Here is a 21,122-nt window from a genome sequence, read left to right on the forward strand (position 1 = left end):
ACTTAACATTGTCATCCAAAGATTCAGCAGAAAATCAATGATAAGACCTGTGCCTGGATCCATTTTAGGAATACATCGATGATCAAAATGAGGTGTGCTATTTCTACACAGGAGGATTGATGGTTGCCACGGTTACCAAGCAACATGTAATGTGTCCATCTTTTCAATCAAAACTGAAAGTAAATTGCACGCAGGCACATGCGCGTGCGCACCCACCTCAGGTAGAATTTGTGAGGGCAAGATACAGTATAGGGAGTGATAACAAAAGCTCATTGGGAACTAACGACGGGCAGCTCTGGCCACGGGACCACACCGGCCTGGATCTAGGATCAGGTTGGGACTCAGGGCCGAATCCCTCGCAGTTCCCAATCCCAATTTCCCGCTCCGGCTTCAGAGTCCCACCATTTCCTGTATGAAGAGGAAGATCACCGCCTGGTCACCTCGCTGGCAGAGAACGTGCCTTTCCCTACATTGTGGTTCCACTTCAGCAGAGTGTCCATTGGCTGCTCTCTATTCTGAAGGTCTACCAGGGCCTGGGGGAGGTTTCCTCCAAGACAAGAGCCACCAGCCTCCCTCCTCATCACCCCTGGGACTGTGCCATCGACCTGCTCGCTGACCTTGCACCTCCACGTAATCATGCCTACAGACAGGGATCTGTTGTGGAGACCGAGGCCATGGAGGCGTATATCAGGGAAGTTAGGTTATTTTTCTGACCTTCCACCTCTCCTTCATCAGCTGGGTTCTTCTTCGTGGACAAAAAGGATGGCAGTCTGTGTCCTTGCATTGATTTCGCCGTCACATCAAGTATTGGTATCCACTCTCCCTGGATCTTTAGCAGTGCATACAACCTTATTGTCATCCGGGAGGGGGATGAGTGCAAGACAGCCTTCAGCACCACGTCTGGCCATTATGAATACCTGGTGATGCTGCACGGGTTAGCAAACACACCTTCTACCTTCCAGGCATTTGTTTAATGAGGTCTTCAGGGATATTCTGGGAAATCAGGTGGTCTACATCGATAACATCCTAGCTCGACCACCTTGGAGGAGCACAGCCAACACGGCAGAGAAGTCCTCAGATGTCTCCTTGGCAACCGGCTGAAAGTCCAGGCTGAGAAGTGCCACTTCAACCGGTCCACCATTTCCTTGACTGATCAGAAGGTTGAGGCAGCTTTCTGGAATGACATTCTCCGTAGGCGGGATACAAGTGCGAGCAGGGACACTTTATTGGAAATCCAAGCAAAGGTACGAAAGGCGTCAAGGCCAAAACGGGTAAAACATAAAAAATAGGGTTCAACAACGTTTAAGTCAAAAGGTAAAATAACGTAACACGGACAGGACTGTGAGGGATGGCTGAGGAGAAAAAACACAGTGTTGGCAATGCTGCCAGAAGGGGAGTGAAACTGAGGGAAGGAGATAAGAAGTCAGAACAAAGGCTGATTGGGAACTACCGAAGGTGAGAGTGATGGGTAACTGGGGGATGTGGAGCGCTGGAGAGAGGGTGTGGGGGTGGTCGTGACACTAATGAGGAAACATTATATATGAGCATAAAAGAATGGATAAAAAATGATCAGAAATTGACGTAAAATTTAAACAGCGCATTTCATTTACATATAAAATGGTGTCATTTCTTTGTCTCATCTCATACATTACATTACATACATCTGTCCTCGGAGATGCTCTGCCTATATCTGTAGACCTTGAAATATTAAGACCAGCAGCAAACATTTTGTGTCTGAAGACCGTGATCCAGGGACACCATCGCTTCATCTGTTTTCCTATCGTTTCCCAGCTCCGAGTGGCCTCCCCGCAGATGTGCAGTCCGAAATACCAATATATCAGCCATGCACTGCCAGGTGAAGGATGGTGGAGTGTGTGTGTGTGTGTGTGTGTGTGTGTGTGTGTGTGTGTGTGTGTGTGTGTGTGTGTGTGTGTGTGTGTGTGTGTGTGTGTGTGTGTGTGTGTGTGTGTGTGTGTGTGTGTGTGTGTGTGTGCCTTGGCAGGGGGCTCCATTTTAAAACAATGAAAAAATAATGAAACTAAATTAGAAGGACTTAAATGGATGAACATACTAGCTCGCAACTATTTAATGAGGTAAAAAAAAAAAGCAGGTGTACAGGTACCGCACCAAATCCATAATTACTAAAAGGGGGACATGTAATAGTTTTTGACAAGGCAAAATGAACATATTCTCTGGAGTTCTCTCGTCATCCTTACAAAGTGGTCGGTAAAGTTTATAATCACAGTTGGGAACAGAAATAGCCTCACAGGCCTACATTTACCAGAAAAAAAAGGAGACAATAGGAAACAAAAGAACCAAACCTGAAAGCAAATGCATAATTCATAAGTCTGCTGAGGAATCAATCACTGGAACAAAGCAATCACGGTCAACACAAATCCATCAATAATTTTCAGTTTGTCATCATAACAAGGCCATAGTGCAGAGCCTCTCCCACCTCCAAAACATAATTCACAAAATACATAAAAATCATTTGAAAGTAACAGCTAGGTTGTGTTCAGGTTTCATTTCACCTCACGGAAAGAAAAGTCGCACTTAGTGACTGAAGGGTGTGGATAGGGGTTTCCGGTCTACCAAAATAAATGTGAAAATAAGTTAATTTTGTATCTGGATTTGGAAGTGTGGCTTTTAGTTTCCATCAAGACTCCGAAGGGTTTCACTGCCTTTTGCCGGGCAGAACAAGGCAGTGAAACAATATGGTCTCGATAAAGCCAACATTCTGCTACAATGCCAAAATTTGGAAGAAAAAAAAATCGGATATGATTTTGAATATAACACCAAATACAACATCAGGTTTCTTTAAAGGAAGGACTTTAAGAAAAAGAGCTTGCAAAAGGATGAGAGTCTCTCTGTGTCTGACTGGCCAATGACTGATGTCTCAGTTATGTCGACCTTTGAATTAATCTTATTTCCTATTCGTCTATTCGAACATTCTGAATTTGAAACTTTTTAACGTTTTAACGTTTAATAATCCTGCAAGAAGATTAACTTCCTGGAGCCACTGCACTCAGAGCGCAGAGGGCGGTGTATATGTATATTTGTCATCTACGTTTTTTTGTCTTGGCCCCGAAAATGGGCCCCGAAAAATGGTAAACATTAAAAATGGTATTTTGGTGTGCTGCAAAGTTGTGTGCAATTGTGTGTGTGTTTGGTTCAAATTTGGCAAATCTATGAAAAATTCTAGCGCATGAACCTGGGCTGAAAATCTATTCGTCATGCATAATTCTCACCAGACACACGCACGCACACGCACACGCACACACACACACACACACACACACACACACACACACACACACACACACACACACAGACACACCCTTTCTTTCTCTCTCTATATGTGGTGTTTTGCTTCCCTTTCTGATAATCATTTAGCCTTTAGTCAGCAGTATTGCTGTTCTTTCTGCTCTTACCCAACTTGGTTATATATAAATTTGGTCAAAAACGTTTTAGCGTTTATTCCGGGAGTGGTGACTGACCTTGTTCCCTCAGTAAGTGGCTGCACGGTGTGCTGTGCTTTCTGGCGGGACGGCTGGTCCTGAAAGTGTGTCCACTTAGACTGGAAGGGGCAGAAAAGCCTCTAATGGAGGTTGTGGAGTCGTCATCTCCCAGCGAGGGAAATCAAACTTATCACATCAATTAATGAAAACTAACAATCCCATTTAGGGAAATAACAATACAGTTTGTTGAAAATTGTTTATAATTTCTGGTAATATTTCCATTTACAGATCTTAGAAAATAGTTCACTGCGTGTGCCTTGCTCCCACCAACATCGACCTAAGTAGAACTCTACCTTGAGCATTTACAGATACACCGATCAGCCACAACATTAAAACCAGCACCAATAACCAGTGATATTGCATAGCTCCCCCTCATTCCACCAAAACAGCTCTGACCCGTGGAGGCACGGACTCCACAAGACCTCTGAAGGTGTCCTGTGGTATCTGGCACCAAGACGTTAGCAGCAGATCCTTTAAGTCCTGGAAGTTGTGAGGTGGGGCCCCCATGGATCAGGCTTGTTGTTCCAGCACATCCCACAGTGAGCTCATGGGCGCCCATGATCCTGTCGCCGGTTCACCAGTTGTCCTTCCTTGGACCACTTTTGGTAGGTACTAACCACTGTATACCGGGAACACCCCACAAGACCTGCCGTTTTGAAATGGTCTGACCCAGTCATCTAGCCATCACAATTTGGTCCTTGTCAAAGTCGTCCAGCACATTTTTCCTGCTTCCAACACATCAACTGTCAGTGGTTTTAATGTTGTGGCTGATATGTGTAATTCTATATACAATTTAGGACGTACAGTATGAAACCCTCTGATTAACACGGGGGGGGGGAGTCTGTATTCTGCAGTCACATTACTGACATGCTGTCTTCAGATCTCACTTCTAACCTGTTATCTGTCTTTCAGTTTGTCAATGTACATCATTCAGTTTGTCTTCCATGTAGACGCTATACCGTGAAATATAATCATCAATTCAAGTAAAATATTAGTTTACCTTATTAAAGGCAAAAAAAATGGCATAATTTTATGTAAACATGAATGCTGTCTGTTTGTTCCAGCTGTGGCCACACAAAACAGTTTTTTGAAATGTGATCTGATGTGCAGGTGATCACTGAATGTGTGTCTCCTGCATAAAGAGTGTTTCTTTTTTTAATGTGTCTTGACCTGCTGTGGATCCGTCCTGGGTAAACTTTGTCAAAAATATTCCTCAGTCTCGTATGTTAAGAGTAGGATTATTAGAACCATGTGCATAATTGTGTAATTACGGGAAACACACACCACTTAGTGGAACCTTTTATCCCGGTGAGGCTGATTTGGTCATTCGCATCCCAACAGAATGATCGAGCGCTTTATCCTAGATTGCAGTCAAAACTTCGCTTTCACTGGTTCTAGATCTGATCTGACAGGGGAGCTTTTGGGCCAAACAAACTTAAAGGTTTTTTTGGAGAGGCCCCAAGAGGTTGAAAAATTAAAAGTTGAGTGCACCCATGATTAATCCCCGTTTTGCAGCGGTTTGGGACGAGATTAAAAGGACACCTCGGAATTTTTTACCTTCATCTTGACTTTCTGTTTAACCCTGATATTTTGGAATTGATAAATATGCTTTTCATGTTTATGCAACCTTCACAATCTGTGAGATAGCTTCTATGGGAACAGTCCTCAAGCTGTAAGGGAAGCGAACTAGCGCAAACATCATTCAGCTCTAAAAGCACTTCAACATCATCTGCCTTGCACCTTAATCACACACAATGCAGCGGCAGACCATCATAGCAAATGCAAGCCATTATTTTAGAAATTCAATGTGGAAAAATAAAGTCGTTGGCCATAATATGGAACAGACAATGCTCTTATGGCCGCGGAGATACTTGTCTTGTTAGACTGGAGCCACAGTAGAACGTGCTGTAATAACGCCGGAGGAGCAGAAAATAACATGTAACTTAATATTATCATGTCAAAAAGGCCTGGCACGGTAATAACTCGTCTAAGTATTAAAAATTGAAGACCAACAGAATATTAATATAATACATAGGAATAGATAACTCTCCATTGTCTGCAAACTGAAGATGCAAAATGTGAAAAAAATAATAATAATAATAAGTGAAATGTGAATTGTGATTGGTAATGCAGATATGTGATGTCTGCAACGGTGCCATCATCAGCAGATATGTCCAGATTTTGAACATCTGACCAGCAAAGCTCTAGGACAACAACCAAATCTCATTCCTTGCAAAAAAAAAAAAAGGAAAACCTGTGTGTTGTGTGAAGTAATGTGATGTCCTCTGCCGGTTCTGTGCAGCTGCACCAGGATCATCATTCTATATTGCAGGGACGATGATTCCTCCTTGTTCGTATATGCAACCTTTGTTTGATAAACAGAATTCCCTCAGTTCCAAACTGTGTTTCTGGACGTGCCGCAGCAGATACCTCCACATGTCCCTGGCAGCAGGTGTGCGGGCGAAGCTGAAGAGCTGATGATCAGCTGCCGTAGTACTGACCGATGTCACCAGTTCCCAATTCAGCTTCAAAGCAGCTGGCACGGCAAATTGGACAATGATGACAAGCACCCAACGCTCTGGAGGACCCCTGACAGGTTAAAGCAGCGATACTCAAAATAGATGATCACTCTCTCTTTCTCCGTAGCTTGGCTTGATCTCCGTCAGCACGTCACCGAAGTGTGAGCGACAGGAGGGCTCAGCATCCGCGTGTGTCGCCGTCACTTTCGGGCAGGAACGGTAATCCCCGCCGAGGACACTTCGTTGAAGCGCGTCCAATTTGTCAGAAAATTCTCTTGCCTACCTGCAGCTTGGCCGGTGCCCCATCTATGACATTGCTGTGACTTTTTTTCTTCGGGTCCAACACCCAATTTTGACAAAGTTTCAAGAGCAGCGTTTTTAATCCCCACCTGGGTTGTTCCATCCTCCGGGGGAACTGTGTCCAGCACTTCTTCCGTTCACCTCAAATTCACGACTGATCGCTCTGACAAAGATGAGTAATATTGTGGAGTGTCGTTTATGTCCAGGCCTGAGAAGTCTGACCAGCTCAGCGGATGAAAGTTTCTCTTTGAGGGCATTTCCAATGTACTTTAAAATGTCGGATGGCCTCCCAGCCACAGTGCAATCAGATTGACGGAGTTTTTCTTGCCCCTCTCTCAAGCTCTTTTGTCTCAGAAAACAGTGTGGAGCGGGCCAGCACTCTGCACTCCTTCGCCCTCAGCGTACGGTTTCACATTCTTCGTTCGGCTCGTGCGATTCTGACGCTTCGCTCGCCTGTTCGTACTGACGTGGAAGTCGTTTTTCTGGGCTGTTTGCTGTTTGAGCGTTAGCCGTTTTGTCTCGTGATGCCGTCGCAATTTGGACAATTATTTTCAACTGTATCAATTATTTTAAATTTGATTATTATAAAAAATAAATAAAACTTTAAGAGCCGCAAAAAAGCGATCAAAGAGCAACAGTTTGAGGATCGCTGGGTTACGGCGGTTACTAACCCCAGGGTTAGGGTTAGGGTTAGGGGTTAGGGTTACAGCGGAGCATATACGCATCCATGAGCACGTACAGCATATACCAAAATAGGGAATATTGAATTCTTTTTTTTTTTAGCGAAAGAAACCAACCACAAAAATGCATCACCTCATCAATTATTACATATTATTCCATCGCTCAACATTGTCAATTGAGAATTGAGATGGGGGGGGGGGGTTCTAGGCCATCGAGTGCTGACATCATGACTGATTCTTCCGGAAACATTTGGCACAGCATCGTCTTCAGTACTGGTGCTGTGGGAAATAATTTATTCTTCCTTTATGGTGGTTATACTAAAATATTTACCGGATGATCTCAACAAGACGCCCTCCAAACAGCGGGACAGAGGAAACAAAGAGATTCACCCCAACAAAACCTTTCATCCCAGAATCCTCTCTGCACAACACATCCCCCCTCGTAGTCTACTCGTCAGTGTTGACTTGAATGCTCTAAGCAAGATTTGACAGATGCTAAAATAATGATTTAATGAGTGTGAACGACACCTGACATAGGCCTATACAATATATAGAAAATGACTCTTCACGTTCGGCTGCATCCTGTTGCTTATCCAGTTTTGTTCCAATTTTCTCAGATTAACGTTCGTCCAGAAGTCTGATCAGAAAAAAAACCATCAAGCGCAAAAAAACACCTTCACCCCTTTGTAAAATCGCTCAGTGTTTAACTAGTCTTTCCATTACCGACACATTCGTCAAAGTGTGAAAATATGTCTAACACTCTCATCGACACAGGGTGTATCCATGGAGTAATTTCTCAGAACGCAGACTTCGGCAACTTCCCTCGTCTTTGTTTGGTCAATTTATTTATTTATTTATTTATTTTATATACCCTTATCAGTCCCACAACGGCGAAATTCACAATGGTTCAGTAAAAAGCTAAGAACTCAGCCCGTGGTTCCCTCTGGCATCCTGGTCAGTATTCCATTTTCGTGCTCCATTGTTACATTCGATTCTGTTTTATGATAATGATGGATGGATGATGGATGGACAACGGGCATAAAAGGCCATATCCATGTGGGACAGAAAGGGTGGAAGAAACAGCAGACGTAAAAGGTCAGGTTTTGGTATTTCTGGGACGACCTACATTCATAGCTAAAGCCGTGGTGTAGTGGTGCGAATACTGTACGCAGGTATACGTCATAGACCCACCTCTGGACAGCGGGATTTAGGGTAGATCAACCTAAAAATAGGCAGAGATGCATAAAATGGCACGAATGCCGGAGAAAAGCAGTCAAAAGTTCAGACACGGAGCTTTCACATGGTACCAACCTCATGTTGAGCCGTGAATGATTCTTGTTCAAATCTCGGAATTTAAGTATTAATTCATGACGACACTGAAGTTAGAAGCTGATTCAGACTGTCCGACGCCATGGTGCGTTCAGAAACCTCAGATTTTTACGTACTATATCTCTGTCAGACCTGGCATTTCAAACCCTCTTTCCTATTTGTGAAAACATTTAAAAGGTGGATTTCACTGGGTTGTATTTTAAATTTTTCTACACACTATCAACATATACCACAGAGCATTTAAGACCAGGTTTAAATCAAAAACTACTGTACTAAAAGTAGTTAAACCTGGACTAGATTTTAATAAAAAGCCTAAACAGCATCTTAAACCCCATCCCAGATTTGTAAAACATTTATTCTTAATTGCAATGTTCAGGGATGTTCAGGCCAGTACTGGTTTATTTCACTGCTGGGTGTGTTCATTAATCAAACCTGGCATTCTCGGGAGCTTTGTGTAATTCATAATTAATTGCTTGCGCTGTTTAACATGTTAAGAACTGTATCTTCCTACAGTGTTTCAGAATTTGCACACATTATAACTTTAAACCAAACGTGGAAGTGTTGCCTAACTGCTCTGTAGATGAAAAAAAAAAATTACTCTAAAATAAATTGAAATGCACTTAAGAAATAATTAAAGTTTATTTTCATTAGTCTTGTATTGGCTACCTTTTAATCACTTGTGCATGGAGTAGCAGTGTGAAAGTGCAAGCATGGGTTTTGTGTGCACGTAAGGGTGGAAGCCACAGTATACTGACCTACCAAGACACCACTGGGTGAAGTAAGTAAGTAATCCCTTGTTCATTTAGATTTAAGAAGTGTTTCAAAACTGTAAAGAGGTCATGAGAGTAACATTGCAGGGAGAGTCATAGGACAGTTTGTTAGTCGCAGCACCAGAAAACCTTTCCCAAGCAAAGGGACATTTTTGTTCTTCATTGGTATACTGTAGGTTGTCTGAGTGTTATTAAACTAATAAGAATCAAACACCTAAATATGCATATCCGTACACCTGCGACTATCGGTACATTTGATTTTAAAGAATATACGAACGGCATTCAACGTGAGGGGCGGTGGGGATAGCATGCCACTAGAAGTACCATACCACCATAATGGCTCTTTTCTGAATTCAGCATCATTCAGTAAACCATCAACCCAGTATGGAAAATAAGTGCTAATTTATTCAAAACCAAATTCTATCCACCCACCTGAAAACAAACACTCAATCACACAAAAAAACACCTCACTCATGCCTGGGTGGAAACGTGCGCACGCACGTCTCAAGTCATTGTGTGTGATGAATGCTTACAACAAAAGGTGGATTCAAACTATGGATAAAGAACAGTGTTAAATACCCTGATAATCTTTAAAAATCCAATCAACACAGAGAATAAACCGTCCCCCAACTTCTTTGGAGTCTCCAAATGCTGGAGAAAAAAAACAGACAAACACTTGGTACATCTCCGTCACATCAATAATAAAATCTTTATTAAGGCAGATTTCAGTGAAGGCAACTCATTAACGTTTACCTAAAAATCGCTGTGATTCATTTTTGTACCATATAGGAAGCCTGAAAAAGCCTGGTAAATTTAAAACGACATGTGTAAATAGGGTAAAACGCAGATTGTTTTAATTAATCATTCGCCCCTGTTATTTACAAATATCCATTTCACTATGACAATAAAGTAGATGTGATTCAATAAACAAGCAAAACAAAAACACCCTGAGTAGCAAGTACAGCATCAACTGTCTCTATATCATAATAAAGTAAATCTAAAAATTCAAGCCCCTGTCACCACTACATAAAATACAGAAATTACTTCAGTGCAGATGGAAAGCTGTAGGAGCATCACACCAGCTCAGCAACAGCTTGAAAAGTAAATTAACCAATCCAATTATCAATGCAAACATACATTCTAAGCACATGGTCAAACTTCATAGAAAGAAGATTCAAATTCAACAAAGAAAACCTTCCTGTTTCAAAAAAAACAAAAAAAAACACCTGGAAAGCTCTGTATGGTGTTTTATTAGTAACATACATGCTACGTGATATCTGAAAATGGTAAATCTTCCCACCTCAAACCATGCACAACAAATCCTCAGTTGTACATTTTATATATACACAAAAAACAACAACAACAAAAAAACAACAACTGTTGAATCTCCCAACCCAAAGAATATCAATAAACTTCATAAGTCAGTATCTGCTCTGCAGCTGCTAATTTAGAACTTTATTGGGTATCGATCCATGTATCTACTGTTACACATTCAACCCATGACTGACCAGTGGGATTCCCTCCTGGACCCACCAGGGTGACAACAGTGCTTCATACATGGTATTGTGTGGGCACGCTGCTGGATGAATCTTAGTGGTTTAAGTGGGATTCTGCAAGTATTCTTTAGATGATTGTTGATAGCCACAAAGTGGTTTACGTAGTGGTGGTTTATATATTTCTATTTTGACAGTTCATAATCGTAGTGAACTGGACGGTATAACAGGTTAGTCTCATCTTCACATGTGGAAACAGAATACAGAGAGTTAAATACCCTTGAAGGACAGCTTTGGCGTTTTATCAACATCCTTCTGCAGGAGGAATGGCTGGGGTCCCTGTGTTGTGAACGGCCTGCACGTCACATCAACACAAGTGACATCTTCCGAAGAAGGATGTTGATCACAATCTGAAACTGTATGCAAGGTATTCAATACTCTGTACTCTATAAACACAAACTGCATAGTTTGACTGTTTTCTTTGGTCCAATAGAAACTACACAAACTGTCATGTACAGTAGTGTTCAGTCTCCCCCGCATCAATACTGCATTGAAGCTATAACTACTGCTAGAAAAAAAAAGAAAAAGTTTTTCTTTGTTACCCATTTTTGGCAGTTTTTTTCTTTGTGGAGAGAGACTAGAAATGGGAGGTAGAAAGACATGCAGCAAGTGACCACAGGCTGGATTCAAATCCATGTCTCTACAAGAGTTTTGCAAACAGTATATGGTACATGCGCTTATCCGATTAAGCTTGAACATCTGCAGATGTTTTATCCTGATCCATTAAAAAAAATAAAAATTGTGGAACATTGGTATCACTAGAATCTCATGGACGTCAGGCAAATACTCCCAATTTCTGACAGATGAAAAAGAACAAATCAAAACAAATCAACATTTCCTTTAAAATATTGCGAAGGCAATAAAATCATGAGATGTAGGAGTATTTTTTAAAGCACTAATATGGAATAGAGTCCATCCCCAGGTCAGTCTATCTCAGGCATACACTTGCACCACTTGGAGACGCGGCCTCGCTGCTTGGACTCTCTTTGCAGTGTGCCCGAATTCAGCAGTCCATCCATGTAGTGTCCATACTCACTGATGGCGTCCTCCACACGGGTGATGTACAGCCAACTCACTATCACGCCAAAGAACTACAGAGACGCATAAAGAAGGAGAAGGGAGAGGAGTCAGTCGCGGGAAGACAAAGGAAAATAAAAACAGTTCTTGTTTTTTAAGTGTTCAGGTTTCTCAAGATTCCACTGATGTGGCTGAAAGGATTGACAGCCTGCGCATCAAAAATACAACATATTCATTCCATGTCTGAAGAAGAGGTTGTATCATGGATACCAGCTTATACAAATGTATGGAAATACATGGAATAAATGTTTTATCTCTTTGTCTCATTTTGAAATAAACCTCAGCACACAGAAACCCCCACAACCACAAACACATCCACACAGTGGTAGTTATTTTAGAATGCATATATAGGGATATAATATATAGGGAAAGTGGTGTATGTGGTAGTAGTATGACTTCCAGCAGTTCAGCCAATTCAGTGTGTGTGTGGATACCAGATGTTTAAAATAACAATTTGGCTGATAGCCGATCCTTTGTTTGTTTGTTTATTTTGTTTTTGTTGTTATCAATTCCCCCTTTTGTGCCAGGGGAAAAAAAATAAATTGTAAAAAAATAACTGATCTGTTTTAAAGTCTTTCAGCCCTCCATCACACTATCTTTGAATTAGCATAAATTCAATCATACAAATTCATCAAAAAACCTTTAATATAACCTTATTTCAGATGAAAATGATTATTTTTGTGAAAAATAACTGTTCCAAAAGCCTTTTTAGCCTGCTATACAACTACCTAGTCAATGAGAAGAATTTTCAGTGATTACATAGCACAACAAAAAATAGTTTTTAGAAACATTATTTAAATGGAATTAAATGTAAAACGATTGGAGAAGCAATAAAGTTAAAATAACCACATCAATAATTAAAGTTAAAATATTTTGACATTAACATTTTGACGTCCTCCGCAACGGAATTACAGCGGGATGTTACGCGGCAGAAATGGAGAAAGCGAGGAGCCGACTCTACTGCACATGTCTGCTGCTGGAGTTTTGCGCCGCAGTGACGGCAGTTTTCTTTCGGAATGTCGCACTTGATGGCTTAAATAAAAACCTTGGATTGATATAAAAGTTGTTTTTTCTATTTATTAATTGCATAGAGTTTGGTGCCACAGCCTGGAAGTAGATGGAGGATTTGGATGGTGGTCTCGTGTGCCGCAATTCCAGCGATTAAGTTGCAGCTCCAGGTTATTACTTGTATAAATTCTTATAACAGACACAAAATAACTTAGTTAAATATATTTTATTGCAGTCTTTGTACATCACCATAGCAACATATCATCACGTTTGTTTCGTTTTTGCTGTTGTACCTCCCCCTCGGCCCCTGTGCCGTTCTGAAAGTGCCATTATCCCGTTCCCTCCATGTAAACGTGGCACCAGACCACAAATAACCAACACAACATTTAGCCAGCGCAAAATTGATGTGAAACAACAGATAAACATCGACCACTGCCATCAGTCAGTCAACAAGGCGACTATCGACCGATAACGATGTATGGCTGATAAATCGGTGCATCCCTAGTGTGTGTGTCCCAGCCTTAGTCACTGTTACTGAGTGCTGTATATGTACTGAACTCCTCTGTAGCGTGTTGAAGTACCTGAGGCAGTAGTATTCCTAACAGTAATCCAGCCATAGTCTTGTAGTTGTCCATAAGCCAGAGGAAGATGGCGTCAGTACAGCCTCTGATGTGGATGGTCTCAACCAATTCCAAAGGCTGGAAGAGACATTTTAGAGCATATTTTATCATCCATTTCCTACATAAAATACAGTTAATTAGCATAGATAATTTGATTATTTTACTAGTGAGTGTACCCAATATGAGTTATTACAACACCAATGGCATGTATAATCTTCACCCATTTCCAAGATAAACACAAAGTGTGTCATCGTGTAACCCTATAAAGTCAATCAATCAATTTTTATCAGAAATTCCACTTTTGTAAATATGTTCTTATCTGCATAATATAACAAATAGTTTATTCGACTTGAGGCCACCTGCAACAAAAGGCTCCTGATATTTGATAACTTGGTGCTGTTTTCCATATTATCGCCACAGTCTGAGATTATCACAGGTTTTTCAAATATCTCTCATTATTGTTAAATGTTGCTCGCTGTCATTTTCCAGCTTGCTTTCGATTCTGGTGAATCAACATTATCACACGCCTCAGAAGTGGTAGACGCTGCGGCCAAGTCCTGAGCCAAGTGTTAGAACGATGACTGCTTCGACCGGAAAGCCGTCACAGAAATCGATGACATAAAGAGTCGAAGCAGTCTGAGGCATTTCTGTAGGTGCTAATTAGTTTACTTCTCAGAAAACACACTCATACCAGGTACTCCAACAACATTGTGCAGAGCTCCGTCTACACAATTAACAGACCCCACAAATACAAGATTCCACAGATGTTGTGGGGACAGTGGGACAATAGATTTTTTTACGTTTTCTGCAGATATTAATCAGGCATTAAATAATAATAAAACATTGTATTTGAATGATTCCACTACCCACAAGCAATGCAATCATCCCGTGGTTTATTCGAGTTGATCTTTGAAAGACATCTTGCAACAAACACATTTTCTTTTTCAACGGTGGAAGTCTTACCTCTTTCTTCAACACCTCGGACCCACACAGAGTGTTGACCACCTCATTAGGCTGGAGGGCAGGCGAGAGAGAGAGAGAGAGAGAGAGAGAGAGAGAGAGAGAGAGAGAGAGAGAGAGAGAGAGAGAGAGAGAGAGAGAGAGAGAGAGAGAGAGAGAGAGAGAGAGAGAGAGAGAGAGAGAGAGAGAGAGAGAGAGAGAGAGAGAGAGAGAGAGAGAGAGAGAGAGAGAGAGAGAGATATCTGTTAAAAGTCTTTCTATTTTTTTTTTTTTTTTTAACAGTGGTGAAAAATGTGCGGCCGCAGGATCCCTGTCGAACAGCCAGACCACCAGTGACGCACACACATTAACACCAACGTCTCCCTACACACACACACACACACACCTCAAGGGAAATCAGCCCACTGTCAATGTGCACAAAAGCACCATAGCACTGACCACAATGCTGCAGAGAAATCTTTTGTTGGGGAAAACCTTGATGTGTCTGAGTGTGGCCAGAACTTTAAAACCTGACCCACCGCACAGCTGAGACGCTTTCGAGTAGAGAACCTCCTTGAGGACGGAGCCTGCAAGTCGGCATCACTGTGACCAGGCCACAGCACAGACAACGTGAGGTTTCCATTACAACATAAAACACTAGCATTTTCCAAAGGGGAGTGAGGGAGAAAGAGAGAAAGAGGAGAAGCGGTAAAGAGGTGGTTCACTATTTTTTTTTTTTTTTTTTAAGATTCGATTGCAAAAATCATAGGTTTCAATTTTAATGTCAAGAGAATATTTAAAGCAATTTTAGAAATGTCACAATAAGAATGAGCATTTCCATTGGTTTAGTTGAAGCAAATTAACCGTCTAGCCAAATTCTTATTTTCCAATGTTCAGCGTCAATAAATGGTGCCTCTACAACAAAGACATGTATCATTACACTATTATAGGCTTATACCAAGATAGTGGAAGAAAATGAACAAAAAAAGACAATCAAATTGGTAAGTGCATTACAATCATCAACTAAAATTTCAAAGATGTGACCTATGGCAACATCAACACTAATGACACCCCATCAGACAGGGCGTTTTGATGACGTGACAGACTAAACCAAGCCACCAGAGATACACAGAAGACATGTGAATAGAGGAAAAAAAAAAAAAAGCCTCAGCACGCAAACACCCACACCCACACACACCCCCCCCCCCAAGCATGTATATTCGTCAAAAAAAGATGAAACAAGAAGTGCCGCCCCCAACTACATCCCCAAATCCCAACAGGTTTGCCAGCAATAAGCTACATAATAAATCATACAGACAAGATTAAAAAAAATAAAAAAAAAATTACATGGGACCGAGATTAACTGCTGATTTGTACTTATTGGCCATTCACAAAATACATGTTGGACATCTTTGGAATCACAACTCAAACAAATGGAACGGAAAATGGAATACTTGGTGCGCAAGACCCATCTCTGGTGTAGAGGATGACAGAACCCCACGCAAGCTGCGCTGTGCACTTTAACGACGACCACTTTAAAATGAGTTAGTGTTGACAGATGGCGTGAACAGCGGCTCTGGGCTTGTGAGAGACAAAAGGACAAAGGATTGCATACACAAGCGTGATACAGTATATGCAAGACATTTTTTGAGCATTGCATTCCTTTTCCTTTATTGTGTAGGCCGAGCTTCCATTAATTTTCATCCTATTGGCTTAATTGTCTGGTATTAAATAAGCACTTAGTACATAATAAATGACTTTCCCCATTATTGGTAATAAACAGAAGATCTCAGAAACATTTTGGGAGACGGTTTGACTTGAGACAGTGTTCCCTGCACTGTCTGAAGAGCAGGAAGGATGTGCACCATCTTCCAGCGGCAAAAACAAGAATGCTGATGTGCAAACATTTCATATTTGAAAGTCTGTAATTTCAGAATACGTATGAGACAGGAGGTGCAAAAGAGTTAGATAGAGATACATTATTTATGAAAATATAAGATACTTAGTAGTAAGTAAACCTGATTCTGGTTATATTTTATACGTGTTCATTTACCATCAAGGTAGAGCCAATTAAGAGGTTGTTTAAATGTTGGTATTTAATGTATTCTATTTCTATTCAATTATATTGAAAGAAAGAGAAAAGTGAGAAGGAGATGGAAAGAGAGCACAACAGAAACAGTGACTCTGGTTTTATCTGGTCACAGAGCATGTTGCAAGGCAGGAAGGGCGAGATGGAAGCAGGTTCTCTGCCAGCCCCCGACCAAAATGTGTTTAATTATTCACCCCACACTTTAAAACTGAAGAAATGTCTGTAGGTCTTTGTTATTATTGTTTTGGTGCCACCTATTGTGGGATATTTCAACCAACAAATGACAAGATGCCCAACTTACAAAAGCTTTTGACGGCTATATTCCAAGTAGGTAGGGATGAGATCCCTATTGTTTGCAGTAATTAACACATGCTGTAGGGTCTAGGGTGAATAATGAGATTCAGTTAATAATTGAACAGTTTTTGTTAATGACTGTCTCTCACACACAGATGTGCTCACACAAATTTTGCCTCTTAGGGTACTTGCCTGTCACAGAATAATGTACATTTAGTGTGACAAATCTCAAGATTCAGGAGTCAAAAGATGTATTTGTCACATACATATTTCACTGAACATACAACATGTAGTGAAATGCTTTTTTTCTTTGCTTGTACAATACAATGGGAGCCTGTTCTCAACGCAACACAACCAGCATCGCTTTAGAAAACGTAAGGTAAGAAAAGAAAATGAAGACTGAAGAAAAAACCAAGAAAAATAAAACAAAAGCGTAGTTTAATTACAACTGATTCAAATAGATACGCAAGGACAAGGCCAATGTTTGAATGGGATAATGATTACAAGAAATACCTGTATAGGATGTAATATAGTGTTAAAATAAACTGCCTCACACAACGGACAGAAATACAATAACAATCTTAGTATTTTAGTCAATTAGTAGACATTCATTTCAGGAGTAATTTGCAGTTAGTGAAAACAGTAGCTTTCGCTATTAGTTATCTGTGAAAAGTGACACTCACTGTTCACAAATAACTAATAGCGTTTTCACACCAAAATTAGCGGGTTCACCCTGTTTTTTTTGTTTTTTTTTTTTTAAACCACTTGGGGAGGTGCTGGAGTGGCTCGGAACCCGGTGGCGAGCTGGGGCATTCTCCGCTGTGCTCCCCTGCGATCCCCACACTCAAAACATTCCATGGTCCCCCATGCGGGAAAAAAAAGTCAATAACTTCTGATTTTGGATTCTAAACGGGAAATGAAATGATTGAATGATACACAGATATTACTGTCTATTTAAACGCCAACGTCTGGAACTTCAACGTGTGTTGCAGCGCGCAAGTTAAGGGGCCAAAATTAGGATGTCGACCCAGTTGATCGGAGGTGGAGCCGAATTAAAACCTGTGTCTATTGCAGGGTCATTTGAAGACCTGGGTTTTTCCTTTGCTACTGATGACAAATGCCGGATGTTAGCGGGTTTCACAGAGTAATTGGTGCAGTGGGAAAGTGGTATAATAGTGAAATCATTGTTCCAGTCATTACTGGAACAACTGAAAAAATACGTTAATTTTCACACATGGATGGCAGGATGGTAATTTTCTTCCGGATTATTCTATTGCATTGGTAACTTCACCTGTGGAAACCACACGTATTATGTATTTGTACGGGAGGAAACTGTATCTGGCATCTTTACAGGGACTGACCACCCAAAGGGATTTTTTGTTTGAGTGGTCAGCCCCTGGTAAGCGGGCTACCTGAAGGGTTGCAACGTTGCCGATTCAAAAAGTTACAGCCTCCCCAATCAAAAATGAAAAACAGAAGCTAACATTGAATTACATCTCGTTGTGTGTTGAATCTGAAAACTGACTCTTTCTGAAATCTTCAAGCTTGTTTTCCATTTAGTAAAAAGGTGTAAAAAGTAAAGTAATTTAGAAATGGCGTGAGCGGCAGCAATTGTGTGTTTACATCAGCGTGAGTACAGAAATGGAAAAGCAACTGGTAAGGAAAGCATCAGTAGCAGCAAGGATAGTACATTGAAAGACCTTAAAAAATATATCATGTACGACAAAAGCATGAAAATGTAATAGTGGCTTGAGAGTATTACTGTGTCATGAGCTCATTACTGCAGCTTCAGTAGAGTATTGGTATACTTAGACACATGTATGCACAAGGACCAATCAATTATATACAACAGACAACTTAACGAAAACAGAGCATCGGGCCAGAATGTCCAGTCCAGTGTCTCCGCCACTTACATTTGTAGTAATGCAGCAGGTGTAAGGAACACCACAGGCTAACGGTCCAGGTGCAGAACAGTTGTGGTACATGTTGACTTCCCAGTCCTTGAATTCCTGTCCTCCACAGCACTTAAACTACAAAAACAGGAAAGGGAAGAAAGGAGGGGGAGAGAGAAAGATGGAGGACGGGAGGAAGAGACAAAAATGAGCAAAAGGTACATGCAGAAGTGAGAAAAGCAACAGGTATGAGGAAAAAAAAGTGATAGGAAGAAAAATCGTAGAAGGCAGGAGGAGGAACAGGGAAAGGGGAGTACGGAAGAAAGTCACATTTTTAGTCACAATGGTCACACAGTATTACATGATTATGTGTTTATTTCCTTTTATATTTGTGCAGAATACTATTTGCCTATCAGAGAGGACAGGGTAGTTTCTGTAGTTCACCTCGAAATCAGGTTCTCTTTTGTTTTTTAGTTTTTTTCTCACACACGCATACACACGCACGCGCGCACGGCTTTCGGGTGAAATTTCAGGATGAACCTAAACTGCACTATAACCTTTACAGGTGAACTTAATTTGACCTTCTCTAAACTTTTGAATACATGTCCAACTGTTCAATGTTTCAGTACTTTTTGCACAACTTGCTGTTTTCTAACAAGGAGCTGAACGGCAAAATTCACAACAGGTGTTTGATCCATGAATGGACCAATACATTTCCTGGTTCAATTAGAATTGGTATTTAAACAGTCCTCTTCATCATGCTGTTCACATTTTGACATCATGAGACCAAGACGACACCTAACAACTGATCAACAGTACCTCGCCATTGTGAGGCTTCAAACAGGATGTTTGGGATGGGAGCATTTACACTGGACGAGGGACCAGTGGGCCTCAGTGCTGTACTCTGATGAAAGTCGATTCACGTTGATCAGAAATGATGGCCGCCAGCGATGTTGGAGACGTCAAGGAGGGCGCTATGCATCAGCCACTGTTGTCACCAGACGAGCCTTTGGTGGTGGTGGTGTTACAGTGTGGGCAGATGTGTCTAGTATATATTGACAACGACGTCTCATGCTGTTCACAAGTCGACTTATTGTCTGCTGAGGCATGGCACCCCACTCTTCTATGTATGGATGGATATATTCCCACAGGAGTGAAAGCCATGACCCGTGGAGGGAGGTTTCCAGGGATCAACACGTTTACCCAGGAGATCAGAGAAGATGAGCGTAGTTTATGCCAGGACATACATTAACATATACAGTACATACAAGTCCACACGTTTTCTCTCACTAATTTCTCAACACCCAGACCAGGTTTCCACATTGGTGCTCAGAAAAAAAAAAAGGCGAACGCAGAAAATTAACAACAGAGGACTGAGCATTCCTGAGCAAATTAATAGAGAAAAAAGGTTTTTAAAACAAGTATTTCAGTCTATAATTGAATGGATTAAAACAGTTCAACACAAAAATTCAATATGGATCCAGTTCCAAAAACACCAAGATTCAAGAGGTTTGTCACAAACATACATACTTTCATACAATACAACTAATACACCAATACATAGCCCCGGCATTTAAAAGCACCTTGGGTGATCCAATCACAAGTGAAGAAATATACTTGATTATTTGCATATTGAGCGAAATCCAAGAAACAAGTGCTCAAACAAGACACTGAGATGCTTTCTGAAGCCAGGTGTGAACAGCCATCCATCACGACTGGATCTAGAATCAACCTCGATATATACAGGGCTTTCCACAAAGATATGGAGCAGCCAGCCAGCGGAGAAAAAATTTGCCAACTGGGGGGGGTCTAGTGGATGCCACCCCAGAGATAGATTTGGGCGTAAAAGCCCAGATTTTGCTACCTGATTGTAAACATGTAGTGAAGTATTGCAAAGGAGAATTATTGCGCGTTTTTGCCCACGCAGTCTATAAATAGTTATTAATATTTAAAGCCACGCCTATTCCTGACTGATCAGGACTTTTGTAATTAAGAATCATTAGACCTTATGTATTATTATTTTCATTTATTTATTGACACTGTTGGGTTTATCAAGACATGCCACAATGATGGTTAATGTATTGTTTTAAAAGAAACATAAATGCACTCATTCAACGAAAATAAACAAGGTTACTTTAAGGGGGAACATGTTTTTTAATCCCATGTCTTAACTAGCCTATGTATTGGTGTAAAATTGTTTATAAGTTTAACATATGCCAAAAATAACTCTAAAATAACAAAAAAGGCAAATCACTTGACTCAAATCATGTCAATCTACTGAATCAACTCAACTTCTAGTCATCTTCGTCTTCATTTTCATCTTCACTATCATCCGAGTCCATGGCCAGTTCAAAATGTACCTTGCTGAGCTGTTTGATGCTTGCAACACCCTCTCCCTCAACCTGGACCCGTTGGTCCATTAAGGTGTGATTGGCCAGATCCCCTGACAGAGCAGACGAGACCAGAGAAGAGATGTGATTTGGGACTCGCGCATGCAGAGTTCAGATCCGCCACTTTCCGGATGCTGTTTTAAG

General features: G+C 41.0%; 1 protein-coding gene across 2 annotated transcripts in view; it reads right to left on the reverse strand.

Moving 5' to 3' along the window:
* Positions 1 to 9,806: 9,806 nt before the first annotated feature.
* The window catches only part of tspan15 (tetraspanin 15), a 31,848-nt gene continuing 20,532 nt past the window's right edge, over positions 9,807 to 21,122 (reverse strand). For both annotated transcript variants that reach the window (XM_079997215.1, XM_079997216.1), the window contains exons 5-8: positions 18,610 to 18,726; positions 14,338 to 14,388; positions 13,336 to 13,452; positions 9,807 to 11,760 (exon numbers count right to left, since the gene is read on the reverse strand). In XM_079997215.1, the coding sequence (XP_079853341.1) occupies positions 11,593 to 11,760; positions 13,336 to 13,452; positions 14,338 to 14,388; positions 18,610 to 18,726 (453 nt within the window). In that variant the 3' untranslated portion in view covers positions 9,807 to 11,592. The remainder of the gene's footprint in view (positions 11,761 to 13,335; positions 13,453 to 14,337; positions 14,389 to 18,609; positions 18,727 to 21,122) is intronic.

The sequence above is a fragment of the Zeus faber genome, assembly GCF_960531495.2.
Source record: "Zeus faber genome assembly, chromosome: 3".
In the NCBI taxonomy this organism is placed as follows: Eukaryota; Metazoa; Chordata; class Actinopteri; order Zeiformes; family Zeidae; genus Zeus; species Zeus faber.